A 27,197-nucleotide genomic window follows, 5' to 3' on the forward strand; every position below is an offset into this window, starting at 1 on the left:
AGTTCATCCTCTTCCTCTTCCTCTTCTTCGCTTCTGCTATTGCCTCTTTCTTCTTCTTTGTCTTGTTCTTCTGCTTCAGATCCTTGTCTAACCTCTATTATCCCACATCGCCTGAGTCCACTCCAACCTTTTGTTCTTCCATGCTTCATTGTCGAACGCCTCCACACCATGGTCAGAGCTGATCACCTCTTCAGGAGTCACATCTTCCTCCTCTGGCACAAGTTCATCAACCCCCCATTGCAGGATCCAATTATGCAGAATGCAACATGCAAGAACAAGCTTAACATGGGTAGGGTAAGGGGGAATGGTTTTTGATCCAGGATCTTGAACCTGTTCTTCAGAGCTCCGAATGCCCTCTCAACCATTACTCTAAGGCTGGAGTGTCTGAGATTGAACAGCTCCTGTGGAGTCCTAGGATAGTTCCTACCAGAGAACTCGTTCAGATGGTACCTGGTTTTTCTGAAGGGTGGAAGAACACCTGGCCGACATGCATAGCCATCATCTCCTAGGTAGAACTTGCCATCGGGGATGTTGATGCCATCATGACGACTCATGTTGTCACTGAGAATGTTACCATCATGTGCCGATCCTTCCCAGCCAGCCATCACATATGTGAACTTCAGATCGGAGTCAATAGCAACTAGCACATTCTAACTTGTGTAGTGCTTCCTCCCTCTATATGCTGCAGCTTGTGACCTCGGCATTTTGGCAGTGACATGAGTACCATCTATTGCTCCAATGCAATCCTGGAGTGGCATTACAATATGTTGTTAGTGCTCACCTTGAAGTATGGCTACAGAAGAACAATACCAACATATCAAGGCATGAACTACATACTGTTAGTGCTCACCTTGAAGTATGGATACCATCTTGGGCTAGTGCGAATCTTGGTAGGAGTCCGACCAGTTGGTGACCTGATCATCTCTCCTCTGAGCCCCCCGACAGCATACAGAACTTGCTTGAAGTACATGGAGATGGTCTCCATTGTTCTCCTGAAGGCGTTGTGTGTAACCCTGAACCTCTGGTTATGACCAACAACATGGAGGAATATGGCCGCTTGCTCTTCCACAGTGGTGTGGATATTATCTTCTAGCAGCCCCCTGCCCCTGAACTTGTGCACAAGCCTGGCGAAAGGTGCTCTTCTCATTCGAAGCATCCACAGAGCCTCTGTATCGTTGCAGTTGTAGATGTAATTCAGATTTGCTATCCTGCCCGATCCCTGGTTAACATTGGACCATACCGAATGAGAGGTTTCCCATTCCAATGAACAACTCTCTTATGGACCAACAGGATCCAGGCCTGAACCACAGCTATAAGCGATGCTGCCTGAACTAGAAGTTTCGTCCGTTCATCTACAACCTAAGCAACATCCATGATGCGGTCAACAATGGCGCTATCTGTCGGCGTTCTAGGAACGGGGGTCCCCAGACTTGCCTGCCTGCGGCCCACAGCGCGGCCAAGCAGCAGACCGTACGACCCATCTTCGTCAACAAGGCACCCAAGACCCTCGCGAGGGTCCAAGCCTCACGAGGCGGACGACGCAAGACCTCCTCTGGAGTGGCCTAGCCAGGCAGGCTCATGAGGAGCGGAGATATCAAGGCAAGGCAAACCTCACGAGGCTCTCGTGACGTGAGCCATGACGAACGGTACCAGGCGGGTGCCAGGCGGGCGCTAGTGCGTGCAACGTCCCTATTTCCTCTTTGGTGCTAAGGAGGCCAGCGCAGGCGAAGAATACCGAGACATCAGGCAAAGGTTGCCATATTGGTGCAACGAGACCAAGACCAGGAGGACGGCAAGGCGGAGGTCATCGTGGAGCCCAAGATGGCGTCACCCCAGAGCTTTTTGCAGGCGAAGACCGCTTTTGTTAGGATAGCTTGTACTAGCTGTTCCCCTTCAAATTTGCCTGCTGTTGTTGGCTCCCTTCCCGCTCGATATTTGGGAAGAGGACCAGGGCCTCTATAAATAGGACTAGCCAAAACAGTAGGAGGCAACTGATCCCGAACTGGTTCAGATCATCCTCAACTACACAAGCATAAGAACACCTCAACCTCAGGAGGTTGTTCTTCCCTTGTACTGTTCATCATCAGCCCACGAGGCAATCCACCACCACCACACTGGAGTAGGGTATTACACCACAACGGTGGCCCGAACCAGTATAAACCCCATGTCGTTCTGTGTTGCGAGTTCGTCGAGTTCATCCGCGAGATCTTAGCGAGCTAGAGCGTAGATCGGTAGGAGGGAGAGACTTGGCGCGCACCCAAGTGTTCGAACCTTAAGGGTTAGCCGGAACCCCACATCCGACATTTGGCGCGCCAGGTAGGGGTGCGTCATAGTTTCCCTTCCATCAGTTCGTTGCTCCATCGCTCCGTCGTTTCCATGGCGGACGCTCGCCGTGCTCGAGCTGAGCGTCGGGCTGCCCTCTCCGCCCGCGTCGCTCAGACGGCTCCCGTAGGCGGGCCACCTCGTCGTTCTCTGTCTCCCGCCGCCAACGCTGCCACCGGCCCGGCGGGGAACGAGCAGCAGGCGTCCTTGCTGCATCCTTCGGTGCGGCAAGATGGCCGCACCGCTACTCCATCACTTACCCCTGCCGGTTCTTCGTCTCACGCGCACCGCTCCCATGGAGGCACGGGCCGCGCTCATCGCAGCGAACGAGCTCCTGCATTACCGCCCCGTCGACGACCTCTATGAGGAGTGGCTCGACCGCATCGCCGAGCTCGTCCGCGCCGCAGGGGGCTCTCCGGCGCCGTCCCACTCTCTGCCTCCCCCTCAACCAGCCGCGGGCGATGGGGCTCAAGGCGTGCCTCCACCACCTCAACCCCAAGATGGTGCCTTGGCACCAAGGCGCGTGCCTCCGCGGCGTGATCCACCGCGCCCGGTGCCCGCGCGTGAAGAAAGAAGCTGCCAAGAAATCCCGCGGTCGCGAGAAGCTGCACCGGCGCTCCCCGCGCCACCTCGTCAAGACCGCGTGCCGCCTGTAGCGGCGCAGCGCGGACCTCGCCAAGACCAAGCTCCACCTCAGAAGCGGGCCCCGGCGACCACGGCCGGCTGCTGCGCCTTCACCCCCGAACTGCGTAGCGTCGCCTGGCCAGGCAAGTTCAAGCCAGATCTGCCTCCTCGCTACGACGGCACCGCTGACCCCGCGGAGTTCCTGCAGCTCTATGAGCTGAGCATCAAAGCAGCCAACGGCGACGAAAAAGTCATGGCGAACTGGTTTCCCATGGCTCTCAAGGATGGGGCCCGCTCCTGGCTCATGAACCTGCAGCACGGCTCGATCTCCTCCTGGGATGAGATGCGCGACCGCTTCGTCGCCAACTTCCAGGGCACTCGCGACCGCCCACCAGCTGCGGGTGATCTACGCCGCATCAAGCAACAACCAGGAGAGACCCTCCAGAAGTACATCCAGCGCTTCAACAACACCCGCCTCAAGATCCCCAAGGTCACGGACAAAGCCATCATCTCCGCGTTCTCGGACAGCGTACGTGACGTCAAGATGAAGGAAGAGCTCGCTATCCACGAGGAGCTCTGCACATCTCAGGAGCTGTTCAACCTGGCGACCAAGTGCGCAAGAGCTGAGGAGGGGCGCCTCTCTCTCCTTGAGCTGCCAGCTGCAGGAGCGGAGGAGAAGAAGGCCAAGGCCAAGGATGTGAAGTGCAAAGAGGCAGTAGTGCTCGCAGCGGAGCCCGACACCAAGCGAGGCAGAGATCAGCCCGAGTCATCCAAGAACGGCCGACCATTCTGCGCCTTCCACAACCTGAACACCCACAACACCAGTGACTGTCAAGAGCTCAGAGCCATACGGGAAGGACGCTACGGTCTACGCCCCGAGCGCAACGACCGGGGCTACAGCCGCGGAGGAGGACGCAGAGGCGGACGCTGGGACGACCGTGGCCCGCGCCAGGAGTGGCGTGACCGGCCTCGTGAGGACCGCTGGCAGGACCAACCTTGCGAGGGCGCCTGGAGGGACCCGCCTCGTGAGGATCGCCCCCAGGGAAACGCCGGTCTTCCCCCACTACCGCCACCAAGAAGGAATGACGACCACCACCAGGACGAGGGGGCTGGGGGCTTCCAGGAGCCGCGTGCGATCGCCTACATCTTGGGCGGTGCCCAGGCCCCAGCCTCTCAACGCATCTTCAAACAGTTCGCTCGCGAGGTGAACGCGGTGCTCCCCAAGCTCGAGGCCACGCGCCCGCTCAGGTGGTCCCAATGTGCCATCACCTTCAACTCGGCAGACCAGCTCAAGTGCGCAGCCACCACTGGCGCCCTCCCTATGCTGTGCTCCCCAGTCATCAGCAATGTGCAAGTCACCAAGACTCTCATCGACGGTGGCGCAGGGCTCAACGTCCTGTCCATTGACACGTTCGACAACCTCCAAGTGCCATATGAGCAGCTCCAGCCAACCAAGCCTTTCTCAGGAGTGACCGACGGTTCCACCACACCGATAGGGCAGGTCTGCCTGCCTGTCACCTTCGGGGAGCGCAAGAACTATCGCACCGAGCTCATCGACTTCGACGTCGCGCACATCCGCCTGCCGTACAATGCCATCCTCGGGTATCCAGCCCTGACCAAGTTCATGGTAGTCACTCATCACGGCTACAACGTTCTCAAGATGCCAGGAAGCGGAGGAATCATCATGGTCCCGTGTGAAGAGAGGGATGCGGTGTGCTCCCTTGAGCGCGCCTTTCAAGCCGCAGCAATCGACGACCCCGACAGCAGAAGTGAAGGCCCTCCGGAGACCATCCCCAAGAAGAAGTTGTTGCGCCGCACAGGACCCCAAGAGGATGGCGTCGCGGCAGGAGCCTCATCAGGACCAGCGCCCGCTCCAGGGGCGCCTCCCTCCGCCGCATAGGAAAGCGCGCCCGACACCCTCCTCAGGCAGGGCTCGGGGGCTCTCTTCTGGAGAGCCTCAGACCTTGCCAACCTCATGAGGGAGGCGCTTGGGCACCACTTGGAAGCGTGCCTCACGGCACACTTTCCTCAGGAGAGCACAGGGCAAGGAGTGCCCGCCACCCAGGAGTTCATCACCAAGACCACCCAGGAACTGCAAGAAGCAAGAGCCATGCGCGGCCACAGCCGCTCACAAGGCGCAGCTCCCCATCCAGGCGAGGATGCCGGGCTGCATATCTGCATCGACGTCCCAGGGCTCAACAGGGCCGCATCTCAGGAGCGCTTCTGGCCATCGCGTGTGGGCCGCTGTGAGGGCCCAGCTCACAGCTACCTTCGCATGCCCTTCGCTTGCCGAGCGTGGCGTTGGCCTATCAGCGCAACATGCGGCAAGTCCTGGCAGCTCAGGAGGCCAGGTTCCACGCCATCCTAGAGGAGATGGAGACGGTCTTCAGGGAACCTCCTGAACCTCCAGAGCCTCCCGAGGCTCAGGTTCCCGGTGGCTCATGAGGAGCCATTCCTTCAACGCGTGGCTTCAGCTGCACCAACTCTACTTCGTCTACAGAACCAGGTGACATCTTCCAAGTTCGTTTAAGCTGGGAGCGCCCCTCGGGCTGCATTATTCCCAGGCCACATGGGTCCGTCCCTGTGGCATGTATCCCTTTTGCTTAAGTCTTTAGCTTACCTTGCTGGGGGCGCCCCTCGGGCTGCATCATCCCTAAGCCGCTCAGGCCAGACCCGGTGGCGTGTATCTTCCTGCATTTATCCAAGTTGATCTGCTCTTCATGCTTAACCTGCCAACGGTTATCGCCTGCTCAATTGCCACCCACCACGGGTCTGTTCGTCCTATGCAATTCGCTTACACGTTAAAAGGGGGGCTCCTGAGCATCGCGACTCAGGAGCTCTTACTGGCTCTCCAGCCCTCACCCCCTGGCCTTGACCACGGCATCGCGACCTGGCATACCAGCGGCGGCTGAGCTCGCTCGGGGGCCGGGACCTGAGGACGTAGAGTGCTTGCATCTAACTGCCTTGCAGGAACACACAATCACCAAGACTCAAGACCAGGCGCAACCCGCCTTGAGGTAGGGCCTCGTGAGCCCCGCGCTGGCTCACGAGTGCCCAGATACACCTCGCGGCCCTGCAGTGCAAGCCACGTGTCAGGGCGGGGCTGTACACGCCCCGGGGGCTCCTCCCGGAGGGGCCCCCCATCCCACGCCCAAGTGGAAGCACCATGCTCCGCGCTGGCTATCGACACTGCCGAGGAGCGGCTATGCCCGTGCACAAGCGGAAGCACTATGCTCCGCGCTGGTGATAAACAACTGAGGGCGACCCCACACGACCGTGCCAACCTTAGGGAGCCCAGAGCTCAGCGCCCAGCCTTACCGCAACGCCTCCCCCAGGAAAGCCGCGCATGGGGGCTGGGCACGGGGGCTGCGCTCGGGTCACACCCAAGCGCACGCCACATAACCAGGTCCCCCGGACCTGGGCATCGCGCGCCCCTCCCGAGGCCTCGGCGAGGGCAGGTATGGGAATTGTTTGCACGTCAAGGGGGACTCCTGAGCATCGCGACTCAGGAGCCTAACTGGTCACGTAGCCCCTCACTCCTTGGTCCGTCCTGGTCTCCGGTCGGCCCAATGGCGGTTAAGGTATGCGCGGGGCCGGGCCCTGCCGACGTAGAACATTAATCTACCCCCACGAACTCTCCCTATATGTTGTTTGCGCGTCAAGGGGGACTCCTGAGCATCGCGACTCAGGAGCCTAACTGGTCACGTAGCCCCTCACTCCTTGGTCCGTCCTGGTCTCCAGTCGGCCCAATGGTGGTTGAGGTATGCACGGGGCCGGGCTCTGCCGACACAGAACGCAAAGCAAATAGGAGGGAAATCGCGAAATCTCGAAGCAAATATTACAAGCATATTGTCCTCACAGTACCAAATAAAAAGTCTAAACGCCTCCACGAGGCCTGATACATGTCGCAGGAACAGAACGGGAAGAATGGCCGCGGGTCACCTTTAGACGTCGCCGTCGCCTGCGGAAGGCGCTCCCTCGTGAGCGGTTTTGTCTTCACCACCAGCCGCAAGGTAGACGACGCCGGACAGAGGAGCGGAGACAAAGCCGCGGAACCTCCTCAGCAAGGTCCCCGCCTGATCCTGCACGGCCGCGGCAGCCGGCACGTATTGATCTTCAGCTACAGGCTCCAGCAGCTCGTCAAGGCAAGCGTTGGGGTCGCGAAGGCGCAGGTGGCTAAAGACGCGAGTCAACGCAGCTGAAGACAGGACGCGAGCTTCTGCCTTCGCCATGGGACCGAGACCATCAACGACCTCCTCGAGCGTCTTCACCACGAGAGGAAGCAGCTGGGCGGGGCCGTCCTCGTCGGTGTCCAGAGGCTTCTCTAGGCCGTGCTCGTAAAGCGTCTTCAGCGCCTTGCGAGACCTCTTCTCGAGATCGGCAAAGGCCACGCGGTCTTCCGCCAGGACTCATGCCTTGGCGTTAAGATCGGCCTCCCTCGTCCCCATCTTTCACTCCAACTCTTCCAACCGGTTGCGATCGGCGGTCTGCTTCTTCCCCAGCTCCGCCAACTCTGCATCACGGTTCTTGACGGCTTCCTCACGGGCCTTCATCTCCTCCTCCTTCGCTTGGCGGCAGCGCACCTCTTCGGCGTGCTTGTCGCGCAGGCTCTGTAGCTCGCCCTCCAGCACTTGGTAGTGGTCACGGGCGGCCTTGGCGTCCTTTAGCGCCGCCTCACAATCGGCCGAAGCATTGGCGGCTCCTTGCTTCTCCTTCTCGAAAGCCATAGCAGCCTGACCCAGCGCCGCGCGAACTGCCGGGTCGGAGTGAAGCCAGCCAGAGGCCAACTCCAGACGCCCGGCCACCAGGCACGGGTCCGCGCTCAGGACATCCGCCTGCAGCTAGGTCATCTCCGAAAGGGCACGCTCCAAGACGGCAGCAGGAGCAGAATGACCAGGGAGTGGAGATGCAGTAGTGGGAGGAAGCGACATCATCACCAGGGCTTGGGAGACCGCGGGTTCCGGAGCAGCTGGGACCTCGTCAGCCTCGCCAAGTACTGGCACCTCTGGAGCCAGCGGGGCCATGGGGGCTGACTCCACGCGGCGATGCTCCTCTTGGCCTCGCGAGGACGATCGGGCCGGGGAGATGCGGGCGTTGTTGCCTCCTTTCTCTGCGGGAGGAACGGCCGCTGCGCCTTCCTTCCTCCTCTTCGCCGAAGATGTCGGCCTGATCAACCAGGGGCGAGTATCAGGAAACAACGAGTACAAACAAGGACAAGGAGAAGCTTAAGACACTTACCGATCCACTGCGATGTATTCCACCGACCGCTTGGGAAGCTTGAAGCCTGACAGCTTCGGGACCTGAGGAGCAGGCGTTCGGGCTCCGGCGGCGCCAGGCGGAGTAGAGACAGAACCGGAGCCCGCCCCAGGAGGCGCCAGGACGGGGGCGGCACCACGGGCTACCAGCAACGACCTACCCTTCGTCGGGATGAGGGGTTGCTCCCTCTCCCCTTGGAAGGCGTCGGCCTCGGCATCATCAGGAAGGGCGCGGAGAATCTCGGCCTTGCTCAGGGGGGAAGTCTCCCCCACCTCTTCCAGAGTCTTCTCCGAGTCCTCCTCCTCTTCTCCCTCTCCGCGGGACTCACCAGAAGACACCTTCACCGGTTTCTGCGCCGTAGGAACTCTCGAAAGCGTTGGCGGCACCAGTCCGCGCGCATCAAAGGTCGGCCTGGAGGCGACAAATTCCTCCCGGTCCCTGCGTTGGAACAAGGGAACGAAAGCGCTAGGCGGGTACTCCTGGTTGTCCCCGACTATGAGGCGTAGGACGGCGTCCAATTCATCGCCAGGCAGGTCCCCTGGCCTCAGGCGGGTCTTGTTCTCCTCTTCTTCAAGCTCCCAGAGGGGGCGCGCGCGCTTGGAGTGGGGCAACCCGCAGCGTCAAGAACTCCCTCAGGAGCATCGCCCCCGTTACCTTGGCCGCCCTCGCGTTGCCCGGCCTCAGGTCGGTCATCATCTGCCCCAACACCAACGATGCCCGCTCGTCGACAAGCTCCGCCTTGGGACACCCCCCGTTGGGAGGGGGCGCCGCTGTTGGCAACGCCAGACGCGGGTCGGCGCGCTGGGCGTCCATCATGACCCATTTGGATTAGATGTTGTCGGCCCTCTTCCCGGTGCTCGAGATCGAGTTGGCCTTGCCACATGCAACGAAATTAGCGCACCCGGAGGTGTGCTCGCCGCTGACGCGGAGGAAGAAGAAATGGCGAAGGAGCGCCACGGATGGCATAACGCCCAGGTACGCCTCGCAGTAGTAGGCAAAGATGGATAGGAGGAGGACAGAGTTGGGATGGAGATGCAACGCCTGCAGCCCCTAGTGGTCGAGGACTTCATAAAAGAAATTAGAGAAGGGAGGAACCAACCTGACGGCGACGCTGCTCGAGAAAAAGGGGAAGAAGGTGCTCCCCTCAGGCTCTGGCTCGTCGGACGCGAGCCGGAGCTCCGTCTTCCCCCACTCATTGCCCTCGCCCGCTGTCAGCAGGCGCACGGAGGCGAGGCTCTTCTCCGTGACGGTGGGCGCCTCGAGGGCCGGCTCATACCAAGCCGGTGCTGAGGAAGTCTTGACCTTGCGCGGCGCCATGGGCGGCAGATGCAGAGCAAGGATGGAGCAGATCTGGAGATAGCGGCGTCAAAGAGCGAGAAAGGGGATCTGGAGCGAGGCAAGGAAGAGGCAATGAAGGAAAGAACTGCCCGCGCCATGTCACATCCCTAGCCTTGCTATGCACTTGGACTAGCTTGGTTGTTGCATCATGTCTAAATTTACTTGAAAGTTGAAATGGGGATTGCTCAAACCCTAGCACCAGATCAAATCAACTAGGTTCAAATAAAAATATTTTCAATGAACCCAAAATGCCTTCACAAAATGTTCATCATCTTTGGATTGGTCTCGAACCTCTGCCAAAAATATTGCACATTTTTCTAGGTCAATTGGGGGTCACTGAATTAAATCATATAGTATTTGCATTTGGGCATTTAAATCCTATAAAATATATTAAATGCCCAAATAATCACAAACTGAAATGTTTACTGTTGGAAATATTCCAAACAGTGGCCACATTCAGTTGAATGATTTTGGAAATGCTCTGGCATTTTTAATAAAGCCAAACACAATTACAGAAAATAGAAAACAGGAAATGGAAAAGAGAGAGAGATATAGGCCTCAGGCCACTTACCTGGACTGGGCCGGCCCACCTGGCCCATGCCAGTCACCACCTACCTTTGCCAGTAGGCAGAGGAGGGGGACAGCGCACCGCCGCCGAGCACGCGCAGGCCACCTCCACCCTGCCTGCTTCACTCCCCCGATGCCCTGAGCATGCCACGCACACACCCCTGACCCCCTCTCACTCCCTCCCTGTCGGCTCCTCTCTCCCTTGCCGCTCTCTCTCTCTCGCAGCCCGAGAGCGCCTCTCGCCGCCGTCAGCCGTATCTGTAGCCACCGCGCACGCCTCGCCCCCCCCCCCCCCCCCCCCCCCCCCCGAGTCGTCGATCGCCTCTGCTACCTCGAGCGGCTCCTCTCCGACGAATCTCGCGATCACGGAGGCTCTGAAGCAACGCAGTCGCCATCTTCTTCACCGCCGGTCGCCGGACCTCCCCGTCGTCGATTCGCTGCAGCCTGGCCGTCCCCGAGCCTCCCGTGCTGATCTTCAGGACCGCCGTGAGCTCTTCCCCATTTTCCCTCCTCGTTCGTGTTCTATTCCACTCCATAGCCGCCGTCCGCAAGTGCCCGTGAGCTCCGGCCGCCGCGTTTGTCGCCGTCGTCGCTGCGATGGGCCAACGTCGCGGCTGAGTACCCGGTCAAGCTCCTGCTGCCAGTAGCTACCGCCTGTGCGCTCCGTTTGCTCGGAAGCGAGCCGCAGCCCGCGCCCGCATCTAGTCGAACTCCGGCCGCCGCCCCAAGCTCCGCTTCGGCGAGCTTTGACCACCCCGCATCCTCCCGTCGCCCCCTACGGATGCGCACGAGTGCCAGGAACCCACAGAGCCTATCCGCGCGGCGTTTGGTCGCCGGAGGGCGAAACCCGAGCCGTTCCGTCATCGCTGACCTCGCCGGCGGCTTAACTCCGGTCGTGCCGACGTGGCAGCGTCATTAGCGGCTAATGGCGCCACTAATTGAACCCACACTCACTGACATGTGGGCCCAGGCGCTAATTAACCTAGATTAGTGCTAACGTAACACTAACTAACTCTGATAGTTAGTTGTTACACTGACATGTGGGTCCCAGCTGTCAGGTTTGACCTAGGCTGGCGCCTTTGACCTGCTGACGTCACGATGATGTCATGCTGACGCAGCTAATCTTTTACTGGATTTATTCTTGTATAGGAAATTCCAGAAAATAGTGCTAACTTTGAAAAATCATAGAAATTAAACCGTAACTCCAAATGAAATAAATTATATATGAAAAATTATCAGAAAAATGCAATCTATCCATTTATGCTACTTTCATGCATGTTAAACCAACTTATACCTACTGTATAAGTGAAAACATGATAATGGCATCTTAAATGCTAAATATGGAGTTTGCATATGAACCCTTGGTCCATATGGACTTCATTTAAATTGTTGCTGGATGCATTAGTGCAAATCATAACATTATTACCATGTCACATTCATGCATCATATTGTTGCATTGCATTGATTGTATTTCTTCTCTATTGCCGGTATTGTCCCCTCTCGGTAGACGATGTTTCCAACGACGTGATCGATGACACCGATGAAGAGCTATACTATCTTCAGAAGTGTCAGGCAAGCAAAACCCCCTTGTTCATTCCGATACAATCCCACTCTCTCGCTCCTGCTCTCTTTTACTGCATTAGGACAACAGCGATTCAACTGTTACATGCTACGGTAGTTGAACCCCTTTCCTCTGCATGACCTGTCATTGCCACAGTAAATAGATGAAACCCACTAGCATGAGCAGGAGTTGTTTGAGCCCTGATGTGCCTACTCATCCATGCTTGTTGTCATGCCTGCTACTGCTTAGAGTTGAGTCAGGTCTGATTCGTCGGGGATGAATTGGAATGTGGTGAACATGTCTTACTGTTGAGAGCTAAGTGTGTGAACGCGATTTGGTAAAGGTAGCGGTGAGAGGCCATGTAGGAGTACATGGTGGGTTGTCTCATTGAAACCGTCCTCAGGAACTGAGTTCTGTGTTTGTGATCCATGAACAGTTACTACCACACATTGGGCTCCGGGCGCTCCAAGCTCTCTCGACTTATTAATCAACCTGATCTCTGTCCAGGAGTTGCAACTAGTTTCTGGTGTTTGTAGGTAGTGTTAGTAGTCTACCAAGTGGCACCCGGTACAGGTGGGCTTGGGACAGACTAGGCACCGTGGCACGGTGTACCAAGCGTAGATCCATCCGTCGAGGTGGGCTTGGGAACCCTGTACACATCGTTTGGGGCCGTGAGCGACACCCCGGCCGGATCTCCTTGCGGATGGAACCCGAATAGGCGATAAACCTAGACGAGAGACTTGTGTGGTTAGTCAGGTCGTGGCCGACTCCCTCGCCAGGCTTCCACTTGAAGGTTGCCGAGGTACACGACGTGTACATGGTGGTAAGTGGCGAGAGCGTGTGTGAAGAAGTACACCCCTGCAGGGTTAATATGATCTATTCGAATAGCCGTGTCCGCGGTAAAGGACTTCTGGGTTGCCTGTACAGTTCATAGACAAGTGAAAGTGGATACTCTAAAATGCGCAAGATAAGCGTGAGTGCTATGGATGGCGTCCTCGTAGGGAGACGGGAGCGAATCGATAGTGGTGTATTGATATGGTGAATATGTGGACTCGTGTGCGCCACCTCAAAAGAGTTACTTGCAGTCGTAGTTCAGGATAGCCACCGAGTCAAAGCTGGCTTGCTGCAGTTAAACTCCACCACCCCCTTTGTTGATACCGATGCATATGTAGATAGTTCTGATGTAAGTCTTGCTGGGTACATTTGTACTCACGTTTGCTTATTTTATGTTTTGCAGAGAGACGTCAGTCTCGCTAGTAGTTCCGTGTGGACTTCGACGTTTAGCTTGATACCTCAGCTACGATCTTGTGCCCTCGGCAGGATCTGGTAGATAGTCAGGCTTCTAAGCCTTTTTCATTTATAGATGTCTGTACTCAGACATGTTAAGCTTCCGCATGTGCTTGTTGCTTGTATGCTCTGTATGTTTGGGTCATGAGACCCATGTTTGTAATATCTGGCTCTTCGGAGCCTAATGAATAAATACTCTGAGTCGTAGAGTCTTGTTGTGATGCCATGTTGTATTTGCACATATCGAGCATATTGTGTGTATGATTGAAATGCTTGGTATGTGTGGGATCCGACAACCTAGTTGTTTATCCTTGGTAGCCTCTCTTATGGGGAAATGTAGTCTTGTGCTTCCATGAGCCATAGTAGTCCGCTACAGCCCGGTTCACCGGAGTCCTGCTAGCCCAGCACTACTGCTCCGGAACACTTGACTGGCCGGCATGTGATTCACTTCGTTCCTGTGTCTGTCCCTTCGGGGAAATGTCACGCAGTGACATCCGGAGTCCTGCCTAGCCTGCTACAGCCCGGGTTCCCGGAGTCCTGTTAGCCCAGAGCTACAGCCCGGATTCGCACGCTGCTGACCGACATGCTCGATGTTGATTCATGTATGCCTGTCCCCGTAAGTTAGTGCCACTTTGAGTTCACGACTAGTCATGTCGGCCCGGGTTCTCTGTCATATGGATGCTAGCGACACTATCATATACGTGAGCCAAAAGACGCAAACGGTCCCGGGCCATGGTAAGGCGACACCCGTGGGAATACCGTGCGTGAGGCCGCAAAGTGATATGAGGTGTTACCGGCTAGATCGATGTGACTTGGAATCGGGGTCCTGACACGCCAGCCTCTGTCAGGGCAAGCAGTTGTCGAGGCAGCGTGGGGAAGCGGAGACGCCCACGTCCAATCAACCGCCACGCGTCGTCCGAGGCCGCAGGCTTTTGGGGCCCGCGGTGCTCCGAATTTGACCCTTGGCTTCGCCCCGAAGCCAAGCCCGAGCGCACCTTGGGCCCGGGGGCTACTGTCGGCGTTCTGGGAACGGGGGTCCCCAGACTTGCCTGCCTGCGGCCCACAGCGCGGCCAAGCAGCAGGCCGTACGACCCATCTTCGTCAACAAAGCACCCAAGACCCTCGCGAGGGTCCAAGCCTCGTGAGGCGGACGACGCAAGACCTCCTCTGGAGTGGCCTAGCCAGGCAGGCTCACGAGGAGCGGAGATATCAAGGCAAGGCAAACCTCACGAGGCTCTCGTGACGTGAGCCATGACGAACGGTACCAGACGGGTGCCAGGCAGGCGCCAGTGCGCGCAGCGTCCCTATTTCCTCTTTGGTGCTAAGGAGGCCAGCGCAGGCGAAGAGTACCGAGGCATCAGGCAAAGGTTGCCATATTGGTGCAACAAGACCAAGACCAGGAGGACGGCAAGGCGGAGGTCATCGTGGAGCCCAAGACGGCGTCACCCCAGAGCTTTTCGCAGGCGAAGACCGCTTTTGTCAGGATAGCTTGTACTAGCTGTCCCCCTTCAAATTTGCCCGCCGTTGTTGGCTCCCTTCCCGCTCGATATTTGGGAAGAGGATCAGGGCCTCTATAAATAGGACTAGCCACCACAGTAGGAGGCAACTGATCCCGAACTGGTTCAGATCATCCTCAACTACACAAGCACAAGAACACCTCAACCTCATGAGGTTGTTCTTCCCTTGTACTGTTCATCATCAGCCCAAGAGGCAATCCACCACCACCACACTGGAGTAGGGTATTACACCACAACGGTGGCCCGAACCAGTATAAACCCCGTGTCTTTTTGTGTTGCGAATTCGTCGAGTTCATCCGCGAGATCTTAGCGAGCTAGAGCATAGATCGGTAGGAGGGAGAGACTTCGCGCGCACCCCAGTGTTCGAACCTTAAGGGTTAGCCGGAACCCCACATCCAACACTATCAACTCTAAATGGTCCTATCGAACGACCTAACACATAACAGAGGAGGTGGAGGGGGTAGCTTACCTGCTTCGAGGTTGGGGTAGGCATGACGGAGACGAGGATGGCCGGACACAGTCGGGGAAGAAAGGGAGAAGCAGCAGCTGCTGCCGGGGAGTGCTGCTGTCGCCACTTGCCGCTGCAGGGAAGTGTCGCAGCCGCAGATCTGAGTTGTCGCCGCCGTCGCAGCCGCAGATCTAAGTAGTTGCCGCCGCCAGTGCCAATAACAAAGGAGGGCTTGTCCTACAGCTAGGGGTGAGGGTGTAAATGGGGTGGTGAGGGTATATTTCGCGCCATCCCACCTCGACCGATTTTCCCCTCCCGCCATCTCGGACTGGATCTCCCTGCACCGCGCCCTACACCGCATGTTCGTTTTCCGCCCGACTCAGCCCGACTCACTGGAAACGACAGATTCGAGTGTTCCCAGCGAGCCAGGCTGTGGGGTGCTTTAAGTTTCATGCCGATGTGAGCCAGACCAGTTTGCAGGCAACCAAACAGCCCATTTTTATCCCGCCTGGGCCTTTTTTTTTCAAGGGATACGTCAAAGATTGACGCATCAGGATCATAGATAGAATTGGTGGCCAAAAGAAAAGGCCATTGTTAGTACAACCATCTCTACGGCTGCTAGAGCCCTAAAATCCACATGCGGATTACTCACCCTCATCCCACCTATCTACCATACATGTGACTGAGCCACGTTCTCAAAGTAGGCCAGCCGCCCTCCAGTTCTGCGCCTCTAACTCAATCTTTACAAGCACGTCGTCCACCGATGGCGATGCCCCATTGAAGACAATGCCGTTCCGGTGTTTCCACAACATCCATAGCACCAGTGTTATCCCTGTCCACGCCTCCTTCCGAAAGTGCTTTTGGGGATTGAGTGTTGTCCACCATTCGACAAGGTTTGAATCTGTGGATGGCGTCCAATCCGGTCTTCCCCATGTGTTCATGATCTTGGCCCATACCTGTCGTGCTAGAACGCATCCGAGAAGCAAGTGATCCAACGTCTCCGGCGCTTGGTCACAGAAGGGACACGCCGGCGGGTGCGCCAGCTGTCGTCGTTGAAGCATATCCGCTGTCCAACATCTGTTCCTCGCCGCAAGCCATATGAAAAACTTACATGTGGGGGGTGCCCGACATCTCCAAATCTGCACAGCTCCCGCGTTCTCCGTTCTTCCCGCAAAGTGGGCACGGTACGCCGACTGCGCTGAGAATTGTCGTGTGCTCTCCCAGCTCCATGTTATGGCGTCATCTATGCCCAGCCGCAGCTCCACGTGCCGGGTCACGTCCACCAGCGCAATGAACTCGAGCAGAGCCTGCGCGCCCATGTGCGGGGACATATCTTGCCACCAATCCCGCCTGGGCCTGATTGGGCTGTATACAGCCTACCAAGGTCTATTAGGAAAACTGGAGCCCAAATCTGCCATTCTCCCTACGCTCCATTGTTGGAGAAAGTAGTCCGCCCAAATCGATCAAAAATCCATCGCGCCGTTCTCTCGGAAGTCACCGGCGGCGCCTAAACGCCGGTGTCCCACGGAGCCCAATCCATCTCTCTTCACCGGTTCGCGGCCTGTGGAAAGCGAAAGTGGTTGTTAGGGTTTTGCCGGCGCCTCTCCGATGGCGGAAGATGCTGGTAGTCGGATTGAGGTGGCCAACCTCCTTTCCCTCGGCGAGGACCTCGTCGGGGTGCTCCTGGGCAGCAAGGACGGCGAAGCCCTTGCGCAGGCCTGCGACGGGGCACGGATGCTGCGCTCCGCCTGCTGCTCCGACTCCGGGGACCTCGAGCTCCAAGTCAAAGGTCCGTTCTCTCCTGCTCTGTTGAGATTCCGATTCATGTCGTGTATAGGAGTCCTCGTGTGGTGAAGACGATTTGGTGCTCAAGTTCAGTGGGGGAAATTTAGACTGGCAATTTTTGAGTACGTGTGGTTGAAAATCCTGCTTAAAAGGGCCTGATTTTGAAACAAAAACTAGCATATCTAATTTACCTAGCATTCCAGCACTTGCATACCAAAGGATTCAAGGAACACTTTACATCCATTAATTCAAGCACCTTTGAAATAATTAGAGATGTGGTGATGGTTGACTATTTGAGAATTTGACAATAGAAGTGGCATGCTTCTTTTTGTGCAACAGAGTATCAGGAAAAATTAAACTCCTTCAAGGAAAAGTTAGACAAAGCAAAAGCTGAAACAGTTACTGATGAAGAACTGAACACGCTGCGAAATGAGATGGAGGAGAAACTCCGGGGGGAGCAACAGCTTCGCCAAGACTTAAGATAAGTTCTTATTTCAACATCTGTATCATTATCATCTGAATTGCTACCTTAAGTTGGATTGCTGATACAGTTTATGTTGTCAACACAGCGGTGAGTGCTGAGCTTGATAACCTAGACCGCCAAAGGGCTTCTATAGAAGAAAGAAAGGACGCTGTCAAGAAGAAGGAGAAAGACATGCTGAAGGCACAGTAAGTCCAGATTTGTATCACCGAGTACATGTATGTACATTTTGCTTTCGTAACTGCACACATGCCATCAGTGGGAAACTATTTGGATGGTCAAGCTAGCTAGAAAATCTCATCTGGGCTGTATAACTAGCAGCACCATTACGTTGTCCATCCCAACAGTAAGTTATATGTAGTGGCCTGTTTGATATTCACCGTTATATAAGAACTAGGATTGAAGTTCAAATCGGTATTTGTAGTTCATTACTAAATTATGAATTTGGATAATGCTACCGCTCCCTTATCTTCCCCCTGACATATTTTGCCATTGCATTTCATTGCACACAAGATTGTCGAGCAAAGTTTGGTGATTTTTCTAAACACTGGTTGGAATGTAAATGACTGGTTCCTCCTAATTCAGTATGAGTTGAGTTTCAGGACTGTTGCTTGTACCGGTTATCCTATTTCGCAGTTAAATTGACCAACTACATTTTTGTGCAGAAGTATGCTCTCCATGTGTGTGTCAGTTACAAATATCATGCCAGATTTCGAAGATCAGGAGAAGATTTCTGGATGTATCCTTTCAATATGTTACTGTTTTGGCTTCTTTTCTTGTACTGAAGGACATCAGTTTCTACCTATGGACGTCAAATAAACTACTATTCTGCATTTTGTCACTATATTATTTATATCTACAGCAAACAAAACTTGTGTGCAATCCTTAGCTTTTTATCAGATATTGTTGACAAGAATAGGAAGAAGCTAGATAAGTTCGAATTTGAGAAGACAATGTCACCAGTTGAGATCGGCGACAAGCTTTGGAAAATGATTTAGGGCCTGGTACCTGCAGATTGTAGTCATTGTACATTAGCAGCAATTGCATTTGTAGGCTGTTGTGCAAGGTAACCGCCCACCAATCGGAAGAATGCAACTCTCCCAGTTGCTTCAGATGACCTAGTTGTATGGCATCCTGTTATTCATATCTTGGCAAATATACTAGCTCAGCTCTGTTGTCGATCTGGATTTGATTTCCTGCACTGGCATTTCACTCACTTTTAGTTTGAGAAGCCAAATCTCCCTTATATCAGCACCTGCTACTCCATACCTCTTAGGCCTGTACGATGTGTAAAATGTAATGTTTGCCCTGTTTCTTTTTGTTGGATGTTTTTGTCACTTTTACTTTATGTTGCTCACCTGTATTGTTTAATTTTTTTTCCGAGAAAACGCAAGAGACTTTGCGTTTCATTTCATTGAACAGGAAGAAATCGGGGGTACAACTTCCAGAAAGGAGGGACACACACACACATACACGACCGTCGTCACCAAGCGACTACAACTAGGTGAGGAGGTGCCCTCAACTACAGACATGCAACGACATTAGGCCTCGCCCAGCAGGGCAACGTCAGTGCCATTGCCAAACGCCTCTAGGGGCAGCGTCAGCGCCATTGCCAAACGCCTCCAGGGACGATTGCAGCCCCATGACTGCCCAGGCCAACGTACCTCGCACCCATGTGCCTAGAGAGTCGGCGGGCGAAGGGCAGGGCCTGACATGAACAGGTGAAACAATCGTTGGGGAAGCATGGGCGCTGGCATACGTTGCGATCTGCTCCCTGTGTAGCAGTCTATTCCAGCGCGATGCATCACCAGCCTCCATCTGCCGCATCAAACTCCACTTGCAGCCAAAGCAGCGCCTTCAAGAGGGGAACGGCGCTGAGACGCCGCCGCTGCCCGGACCGGGAGACCGGACCTGGGATTTCTCCTGGTGCTCGAGGAGGAGATCTGGTCAGGGTCATGCCAACGCCTCCAAGGAGGTGACGACACCCTCGGGCGTCGCCGTTGACAGCGCAGGCCGTCGCCGCGCGGGGATTTCGCCCTGACCCATGAACAAAGACCTCAGATGCAATGGCAGATCGGACTTGGCGAAGAACGTCGGAGAAGACCAGCACACATGGAGGGATGCCTAGGAACGTTGTCGTCACAGGAGAAGCACCGACCGGCGTAGCGCCAGCAGGCCGGCCACCGCCGGAAGGGCGACGAGCAGGCAACAGCAGCCACCTGCACCGCGCCGCCGCCGCGCCGGCCCGCAGCATCCGCCGCCAGGAACCGCCGAGGCACAACAAACAACAGCCATCAAGGACCGCCGCGCGCGTGCACACCCACCCAGCGGCTACCAACGGCGGCGGCCGGGAGGGGTGGAAGGAGGGGGCGGGTGGGTTGGGGCAGAAAAAGAATCGCAGGCCAGGGCGGGCCCGCGCGGCCCAGATCTGGGCGCCCTCATCTCTGCCGCTCGCAGCAGCGGCCGGCCGCCGCCTCAGCAGCGCCACCGCACGTGCAATCCACATCATCACGACCTCCCCTGAGCACAGACAACTGCCTGCCTCGCCACCGCGCGCTCCCGCCGCTCTAGCACACCAAAGAGCAGTGTGCGAGCCCACGAACAAGGGCCCCGCCGCCGCCGTCCACCGGCGAGGGCTTCGCCCGCCAGCATCCTCCGGCGACGGCGAGGGGAGGGAGGGGAGGAGGGGGCTTGGGGCGGCGGCTAGGGTTTCGCCACCCGAGTCGCCCCCTGAAAGCGACGCGGGGGCCGGGGGGTGGGTGCTTCAGGGGGCATTTTCCAAAAAAAAAAAAGGCTTCCATTTGTTTAAAATCATGTTGAAATAATGTGATCACCATATATTGATGTATGATATGTAGAATATAAATGAAATATCATGTGCTCTGTTTGTTTCAATATATGGTTCATTCATATATTTTCTTCTGTCCATAATTAATGAAAGGTAGAGGCACTTCTTGATTTATTTTTCTTTGACCAACAATTTGTGTAACCATGTTAGGATTGCGCGATGCAGATATATATCATTGGCTTCGACGGTTGATGTTGAAAAGATCACATCTCAATGCTATTGACTTTCATAGATGATCCACATTTAATTGGATATATTGTGGATTTTGAAAGTTGGGTGCATCGTGTATTTCTGGACGGAAGGAATATGGCTCTACATTTCATCAATCTCGAAATACTAGTACTGTGAAGTTTGTAGAACTTGCAAACCCAGCCACCCAGGTGGGTTTAGCTAGTGTTAATTTGAATGGCCGGCAAAAAAAAAAAAATGCTTGATTCACGTGATCATCTTCTCAGACCAGGAAAGTGAAGCGCATCGAGCACCTGAATTAACAACTTGACAGAAAACAACGTGAGGGTGATACTTCCCATACTTTTTTGCATCTCTTCTACTCCAGATTAATTATAGGACAAATCATATACGTTCGCCAAGGGGATGTAGCTCATATGGTAGAGCGCTCGCTTCGCATGCGAGAGGCACGGGGTTCGATTTCCCGCTTCTCCATTTTTTTGCACTTTATGCTTCTATATCCCTATTTCTTGCTGTTATTTATAGATGATGTTTTAGCCAAACTCACGTATAAATCACACGTTTAGCCTTGGACCAATGTTGCTTCAAGATTTCACGCAAGCGCACATGGAGAACTGCAGCGTGCTTCTGTCTCGCGACGTTGCCGTCTGTTTAGTGATGATTCTGAGGGCTCGTATTTGCTTGTTTTGGGCAGTGGTGCGCGATGAGCCTATTTCCCGCTTCTCCATTTTTTTGCACTTTATGCTTCTATATCCCTATTTCTTGCTGTTATTTATAGATGATGTTTTAGCCAAACTCACGTATAAATCACACGTTTAGCCTTGGACCAATGTTGCTTCAAGATTCACGCAAGCGCACATGGAGAACTGCAGCGTGCTTCTGTCTCGCGACGTTGCCGTCTGTTTAGTGATGATTCTGAGGGCTCGTATTTGCTTGTTTTGGGCAGTGGTGCGCGATGAGCCTATTTTGTGCTTTCCTCCTGAGGTGTGTGTGTTTTGCCGTTCGTATTTGCGTTTTGCTTCTAATTGTAAACAAGGCGATGTTATTACTACGGGAGAAATCACTAGTTAAAACGTATCTCTTGTAAAGGCCACTTTCACCTTCTCTCGTGGTGACAAGTGTCGTAGTGCATGTGTTATATATTTCGTAACCTGAGAGTTTTGCTATAACGCCCCGGTCACAATCACCGGTTCAAGACCGTTACGCCTATCATGATTTAGACTAGCCCTCACATATCAACTAGTTTTTTTTTATGCACTTTATTCTCACTCGTGTGTATTTAGGATCAACTTTCGGGTCAGTCACCCATCCTCAAACCGCACCAAGTCAAGAACGCTTAACTTTGAAGTTATTTACGAATGAGCTCTCGGAAAAGAAGAAATTCCTTATTAATATGAGTAATCTATCATTACTATTAAGTCAGGACATCACATTTGCGATTTTTTTCCGTAGATTTGTTTATTTAAGACATTTTGTCTCTTGAACCGTGTGTCCAAATCATGAACTATTTTCACAGTTGGGTTTCTTCTAAACTTGACTGTATTTTTTTTCACACAGTTTGCTTCACATTGGGAAAAGAAAAGAAAAGCAAAAACTATCATGAAAACCTAGAAGAAACCAAGCACGATCCAAAAAAACGCGTATAGAAAAAGGAAAAAAAGATGTGTTTCTCGCGAGCGCCCAGAAAACAGGTAATGTGTTCGCACATGAACACGTCACCGTGTACCTCCAACATCAAGGGTGATGCACCGCAGCTCACGTTGAAGAAGACCCGTTCGGAAGCGTGGTCCGCAAGCAATCTGGCGGGCGCTTTTGAGGACCCAAAACCCCACACGCCCGAAGGGACCCCGTCAGCGCGCACGGCGGCTATGGGCTGCCATAGGTCGACCAAATCACCCCTAGGGCCTCAATGTTCGCCGCCCTGCAATGAAGAAGAACGAACGAAGAACGAGAAAGAAGAATAAGGGAGAGAGATAAAAGTAAAGGTAAAAGATGATAGATTGATTTGTCGATTGTGTGTTGTTGTTTAATCGGCCGTCACCTCTTGTTTATATAAGAGGCGGATGGACTTCCCGTACAGGAATAGGACTTGCCTAGCCGTCCAAATCATCAAAACCTAAAAAACACAGACTAATCACGACCTCTGGCCCGGATGTCCGGCTCAAGGCCCGAATGATCCGGCCAAACCCAGTTTTCTGACAACAGTTCACTAATCGGGCTGTAACTTTTGCATACGAACTTGAATTAAGATGATTCTTATATCAAAATCAACCATCTCGACAAGACGCACAACTTTGCTGCTGAAAACTTTTTGACCCGAGGCCGTCTTGAGGGTGTTTAGGGCTGTTTTCTAACATCTGCAGCAGAAGAATCGTCCGGACATCCGGACTCTTGCCCGGATTGTCCGGCCTCACCCAGATCATCCAGGAGTAGACCTAGATCATCCGGCTTCGTCGTAAACCTTCTGTTGTCTGGGTCGTTTGTGCGGCCTTCGGCCGGATGGTCCGGCCAAACATTGCTGCAGCGCACGGTTTTGGCTGTATAATTCACATACGACCTTGGACGGGGACAATTTATATATCAAAATCGCCCATTTCGACGAGACAAAGAACTTTGCAGTTGAAAGCTTTTTCATGCAAGGCCATCTTAATTAGGTTTCATGACATTCTTTAATCTGATGTCAATACGAGCATCTCTAAGATTGTCATAACTTTTGCATCCCAGCTCCGTTTTGGAAAATCTCTATATCTATTTCGATCGTCTTGAAGAGAGCTATCCAATGGTGACATGAAATCATGAATTTGGCCTCATCTTGCTACATCTTCAAGTCCAATGGTGACATGCCCCCTGTTTTTCGGCAAAGCTAGCGTGCCGAAAAATAACTTGTACCGTGTTGGTTCTAAGGACGATGTCAATACTCCATCGGCCACTTTGCATGTGCTTAGGACGATAAATATAGATCATCCATTATTTGTTTGAATCCTTAATGCAAACTTGGGTGAAACCTTCTCAACTTCATTAACAATCCGATGATAAAGTTCCATAGATATGTATCTCAAGGTCATCCTCCGAATCATATTGTTCACCATTTTACTAGGATTTTGTAGATAATTAACAATAAACTTTCTCCAACCCTTACTTTCGCGTGCATAAAAATTTCATTAGTGGCTGAAGCGGTGGACTTCGGTTCGGCCTTACCTATGTTGACGAGACTAAGCATCGGCTATTGATAGAAATGAAATACACCATGATTAACATAGTAGCCAGATGCTTCCTGTGCCAACTCTTTCGAATTGTCATGTCTAGATGTGTGAATAATTTGAAAGCAACCCAAGGAGGATATTGCATCTAGACGTGCCGCAAGATAAATTATAAGTGATTCGTCAAAACATTGATAAGTTCTGATATTTGTTGTACTACTAATAACGAATCACCAAAACCCTCAATGTATAGCAAGTAAAAGCTTTAATCCGAATACCAATGCATATTCGGCTTTGATTACTTGTGCAAAAAGTATTCTAAGCGGCATTAGAAAATAGTATCATAAGAAAATATATAAACAACACCAACACCTTGGTCATTGCTACGAATTCAACCATCAAAACATAATCTCCATAGCACTAGAAAAACAAGGCTAATATCAATAAACATGTACCTTGTCTCGGTCTCCAATTGAACTAAGGACAATGTTAGAATTCCACACCGGCCATGATTAGATAGTTTCTTAGGACAATAGTTAAGTGTCGGCCATTGCCATGAGGTCCATGTAGAATTCATCCACTAAAGCATGTATAGACGAAATAAACAAATGAAATAATAATCAAATATTTCGGCCCTTTGGATTAGCAACAAAAATGTAGCTAGTCAAATGTATATTTATTTGGTAATACCCTCTCATGATGTAGAAAATTATGTTGTATCCATGGAGGGTAATTGATCGTACCTAAGGAGGAATTCCATGCCAAAGGCATTTTTGAATAATATGGATGATGTGCTAACCAAAGATTTTGATGTTGTGATGCAAACCTTCGGCTTAATTGTTTATCACTTCCATTCCTCTCTTTCTTCACTTCTGTAACACTTATTGCAATAGAAGGATGCACATCATTTTTATTTGAACCGATCCTCTTGGGAACCCATGTCATGTTCTTCTTTCTCAACTCTTGTGCACTAAGATTTTGTAATTCCTTCTTTTGCCAATACGATAAGCCGAGTGGGCATCTCGGCCGTGATTCTGTTTTAACCAATGGCAACTCCTTTTTGGACTTGTGCACCCTCAACTTCTTTTCTTCAGATTTGGCACTTTGATTTTTAACAAGTGATTGCTTCACTTCTTTGCCTTTTGTAGCCAATGTCAACACTTTAATTGGCTCTTTGTTATCTGAGACCAAATTTTAAGTAGCACACTTACGACCATCTATTTTAACGCGATAAACTTGCTTGACTACCTCTTTCTTATTCCTTGAGCTTCGGACCAATTCCTTATGATTGAAACGGTTTTTAACATGTGATTGTTCAAATGTTGTTCTTCTCGGAGCTGCATAATATTGGTGAGATGGTCTAAGATAAGATGGAGAATGTGCCCTTGTATCATACATGTCCCATGATGGATATGGATCTACATGAGCATGGGGAGGCATCCACGACATTGGCATTGGCGGCCCAAAATAAGGATATGAATATGTTGCATGAAAATTCTCACTTTGCCAATACCGATCCTCATATTTGCGCCTTGGTGGTGATCTTAGTTTCTTTGCATGATTTGGACGATAATCATTCTTCTCTTTACTATTCTTTTGATATTTATCCAATAGTTCAACGAAGGTGATTTTTGATCTCTTACACTTTGCACTTATTTCGGCCTTTGTTTTCTTTTGGTTTGCTTTCATCGATCATTGGATTTGCCTATTGCCCCCTAGTCATTAGCGTCTTCATTGTAGCTTCGATGGAATTCTCACCCTCAAGTTTATGTTCATTATGCTCTTCAACAACTTCTTTACTTGAAAGCTTGATCCCGTCAGCTGCAGTTTTTACCTTCTCTTTAAATGGACTGACTTGAAGCAGCCGATGCAAAAACTCCTTGCCATCAAGACCAGTTGGAATAGACTGGTCATCTCTTGGTGTTTTAACAAATTTCAATTGTCCTTTTTCAATGGCTAATTTAACTATTTGACAAAACATGTTGTAATCCTCAAAATTATGCTTAAACGAATCATGCAACTTACAATACATTCGTCCTTGGATAGATGGCTCGGCATGGTGATCAAGAATTCTAATGTAATTATTTTTCAGTAATAAATCAAATTTGAACACACATGGTTGAATTGAAGGTATTTTTTTTATTTTCTAGCCGATCTTGCTGTGAGAACGGCTTTGGAGTTAGGCAAACGAATGGTTCAGATTTTGTATCACCCCATTCGGCTATGAATTTTATTTTGCATTCTATCTCTGATGTCTTTGGGTAAGATATTATACTAGCATCGACTTTCTCAAAAGAATCTAATAGTTAGAACACACATGTCTCAATTGAGACCAAGTGCAAGTCAAGTAAGAAATAAGCAAAGCTACCCAATTAGATATGAACTTTAGATAAATCAATGGGGAAAGCTTTGGCTGCAATAATAAGCTACTATCGGTCTTTATAAATGGCGCAATGGGTTGACCAATATGCTCTATAATAATTTTATTGCTAAGAAGTAAATTACCCTTCTTCATTGGCCTTTCAAAATTACTTATGGGAATTTTTCTAATAGATGCATCAACAATAAAGTTGTGACCAAATCTAAAAATAGGTAAATTACTTGCTAGACATACCTCTTCAAATATGTTGGGAGAGCATGATGGTGGTGTGACTTGAACAATATCTTGCTCCGCCTTTGGATGGCTCCCCAACGCCTTTTCACATCTTTTTCTTGATTCCGTGCATCATTACATTGAAGATCTTTGTCAACCGAACTTTGTTCGGCTACTTGTTCTTGTCCTTGAAGCTCATCAATTTCTATGGCACGAAACTCATAGGGCAGGAAGTAGGTTCCACTAAATTCAGAAAAATCAAGCATGGTCATTTTTCTATGCTTGCCATGCCCTTTCTCAATAATGCTTGCCTCTTTGGATTTGATGGACTCGGAATATATACCACTTCATTCGGCTTTTTCAACCGAAGCATTTTCATGTTTCGAATCATCCTTCTTTTCATTGATTCTATCAATTGGCAATGCTTTTTTATCTGAGCTAATTCTTTTTCCGTTTGTTTTTGGCAGTGAGCGGCAAAATTGGCTTTAAGATTTTTCTCAATTTTAGCCCGCTCCGGATATGATTGCCCCCAATGCTTTTAGTTTTTTTCGGCAATGAATCGTTGCCGAAATTTTGTAATTGTGTAGGGGGTGTATAATATGATGTAGTACTAGGTGAAGGCATATGCAATGTTGTAAACCATATTTTTTCTCGCCATTTTTATCAATTGGCAAAGATTCATCTTCTTGTAAAAACCTAGCTTTTATTGCATTATAATCGGGAACTAACCCCTTATCATGCTCTTCAAGGCAAAGAGCACTAATCCTACTATTTCGGGCTATATCCCTTTTTATGTAGCCACTTCCCATTCTATAAGGGATTGCTCCACAATACTTTTAGATTCTTCCGGCAATGAGGTGTTGCCGAAATTATGCAATTACGTAGAGGATGCATTGTATGCTACAATATTAGATGATGGCATGCACACTTATGCAAAATTTTCACTTATTCAGCTATGACCATGAAGGTGCGGAGCCGAATTACGGGCATGTACAGTTGTATATGATGCCAAAAAATTACTAACATGAGGTGTAGCATATGACGGTTGAGAGTAACCGGCCGAATAGCTAGGAAGAACGAGGAAGAAGAAGAACAAGGGAGAGAGATAAAAAATAAAGGTAAAAGATGATAGATTGATTTGTCGATTGTGTGTTGTTGTTCAATCAGATGTCACCTCTTGT

The 27,197-nt window shown here is 51.9% G+C and overlaps 1 protein-coding gene, 1 long non-coding RNA gene, 1 other non-coding gene and 1 pseudogene across 3 annotated transcripts; 3 read left to right on the plus strand and 1 right to left on the minus strand.

Annotated features, from left to right (window-relative positions):
• Positions 1-10,421: 10,421 nt before the first annotated feature.
• LOC141042035 (uncharacterized) lies at positions 10,422-13,176 on the plus strand. Its single transcript, XR_012203839.1, has 2 exons — positions 10,422-10,593; positions 12,906-13,176. It is a non-coding gene; the product is annotated as an uncharacterized lncRNA (long non-coding RNA).
• Positions 13,177-16,248: 3,072 nt separating this feature from the next.
• LOC109733790 (kinetochore protein SPC24 homolog) lies at positions 16,249-18,505 on the plus strand. The gene is made up of 5 exons (XM_020293002.4): positions 16,249-16,709; positions 17,045-17,186; positions 17,273-17,374; positions 17,852-17,925; positions 18,087-18,505. The coding sequence occupies exons 1-5, from the start codon at positions 16,529-16,531 to the stop codon at positions 18,182-18,184; spliced, it is 597 nt and encodes a 198-aa protein (XP_020148591.1). The 5' UTR covers positions 16,249-16,528; the 3' UTR covers positions 18,185-18,505.
• A 634-nt stretch (positions 18,506-19,139) lies between these two features.
• Positions 19,140-19,838, minus strand: LOC109733800 (uncharacterized; annotated as a pseudogene).
• Positions 19,839-20,624: 786 nt separating this feature from the next.
• On the plus strand, positions 20,625-20,697 carry TRNAA-CGC (transfer RNA alanine (anticodon CGC)). Its single transcript has one exon. It is a non-coding gene; the product is annotated as a tRNA-Ala (tRNA).
• Positions 20,698-27,197: the final 6,500 nt, after the last annotated feature.

This window comes from Aegilops tauschii, chromosome 2 (assembly GCF_002575655.3).
Source record: "Aegilops tauschii subsp. strangulata cultivar AL8/78 chromosome 2, Aet v6.0, whole genome shotgun sequence".
Taxonomy (NCBI): domain Eukaryota; kingdom Viridiplantae; phylum Streptophyta; class Magnoliopsida; order Poales; family Poaceae; genus Aegilops; species Aegilops tauschii.

Excerpts from the sequence above, each read along its gene's own strand:
- LOC109733790 (XM_020293002.4), top strand. The coding sequence starts at position 16,529 with ATGGCGGAAGATGCTGGTAGTCGGATTGAGGTGGCCAACCTCCTTTCC. Across the intron at positions 16,710-17,044 it reads CCTCGAGCTCCAAGTCAAAG|AGTATCAGGAAAAATTAAAC; the intron begins GTCCGTTCTCTC and ends TTTGTGCAACAG. Across the intron at positions 17,375-17,851 it reads AAAGACATGCTGAAGGCACA|AAGTATGCTCTCCATGTGTG; the intron begins GTAAGTCCAGAT and ends ATTTTTGTGCAG.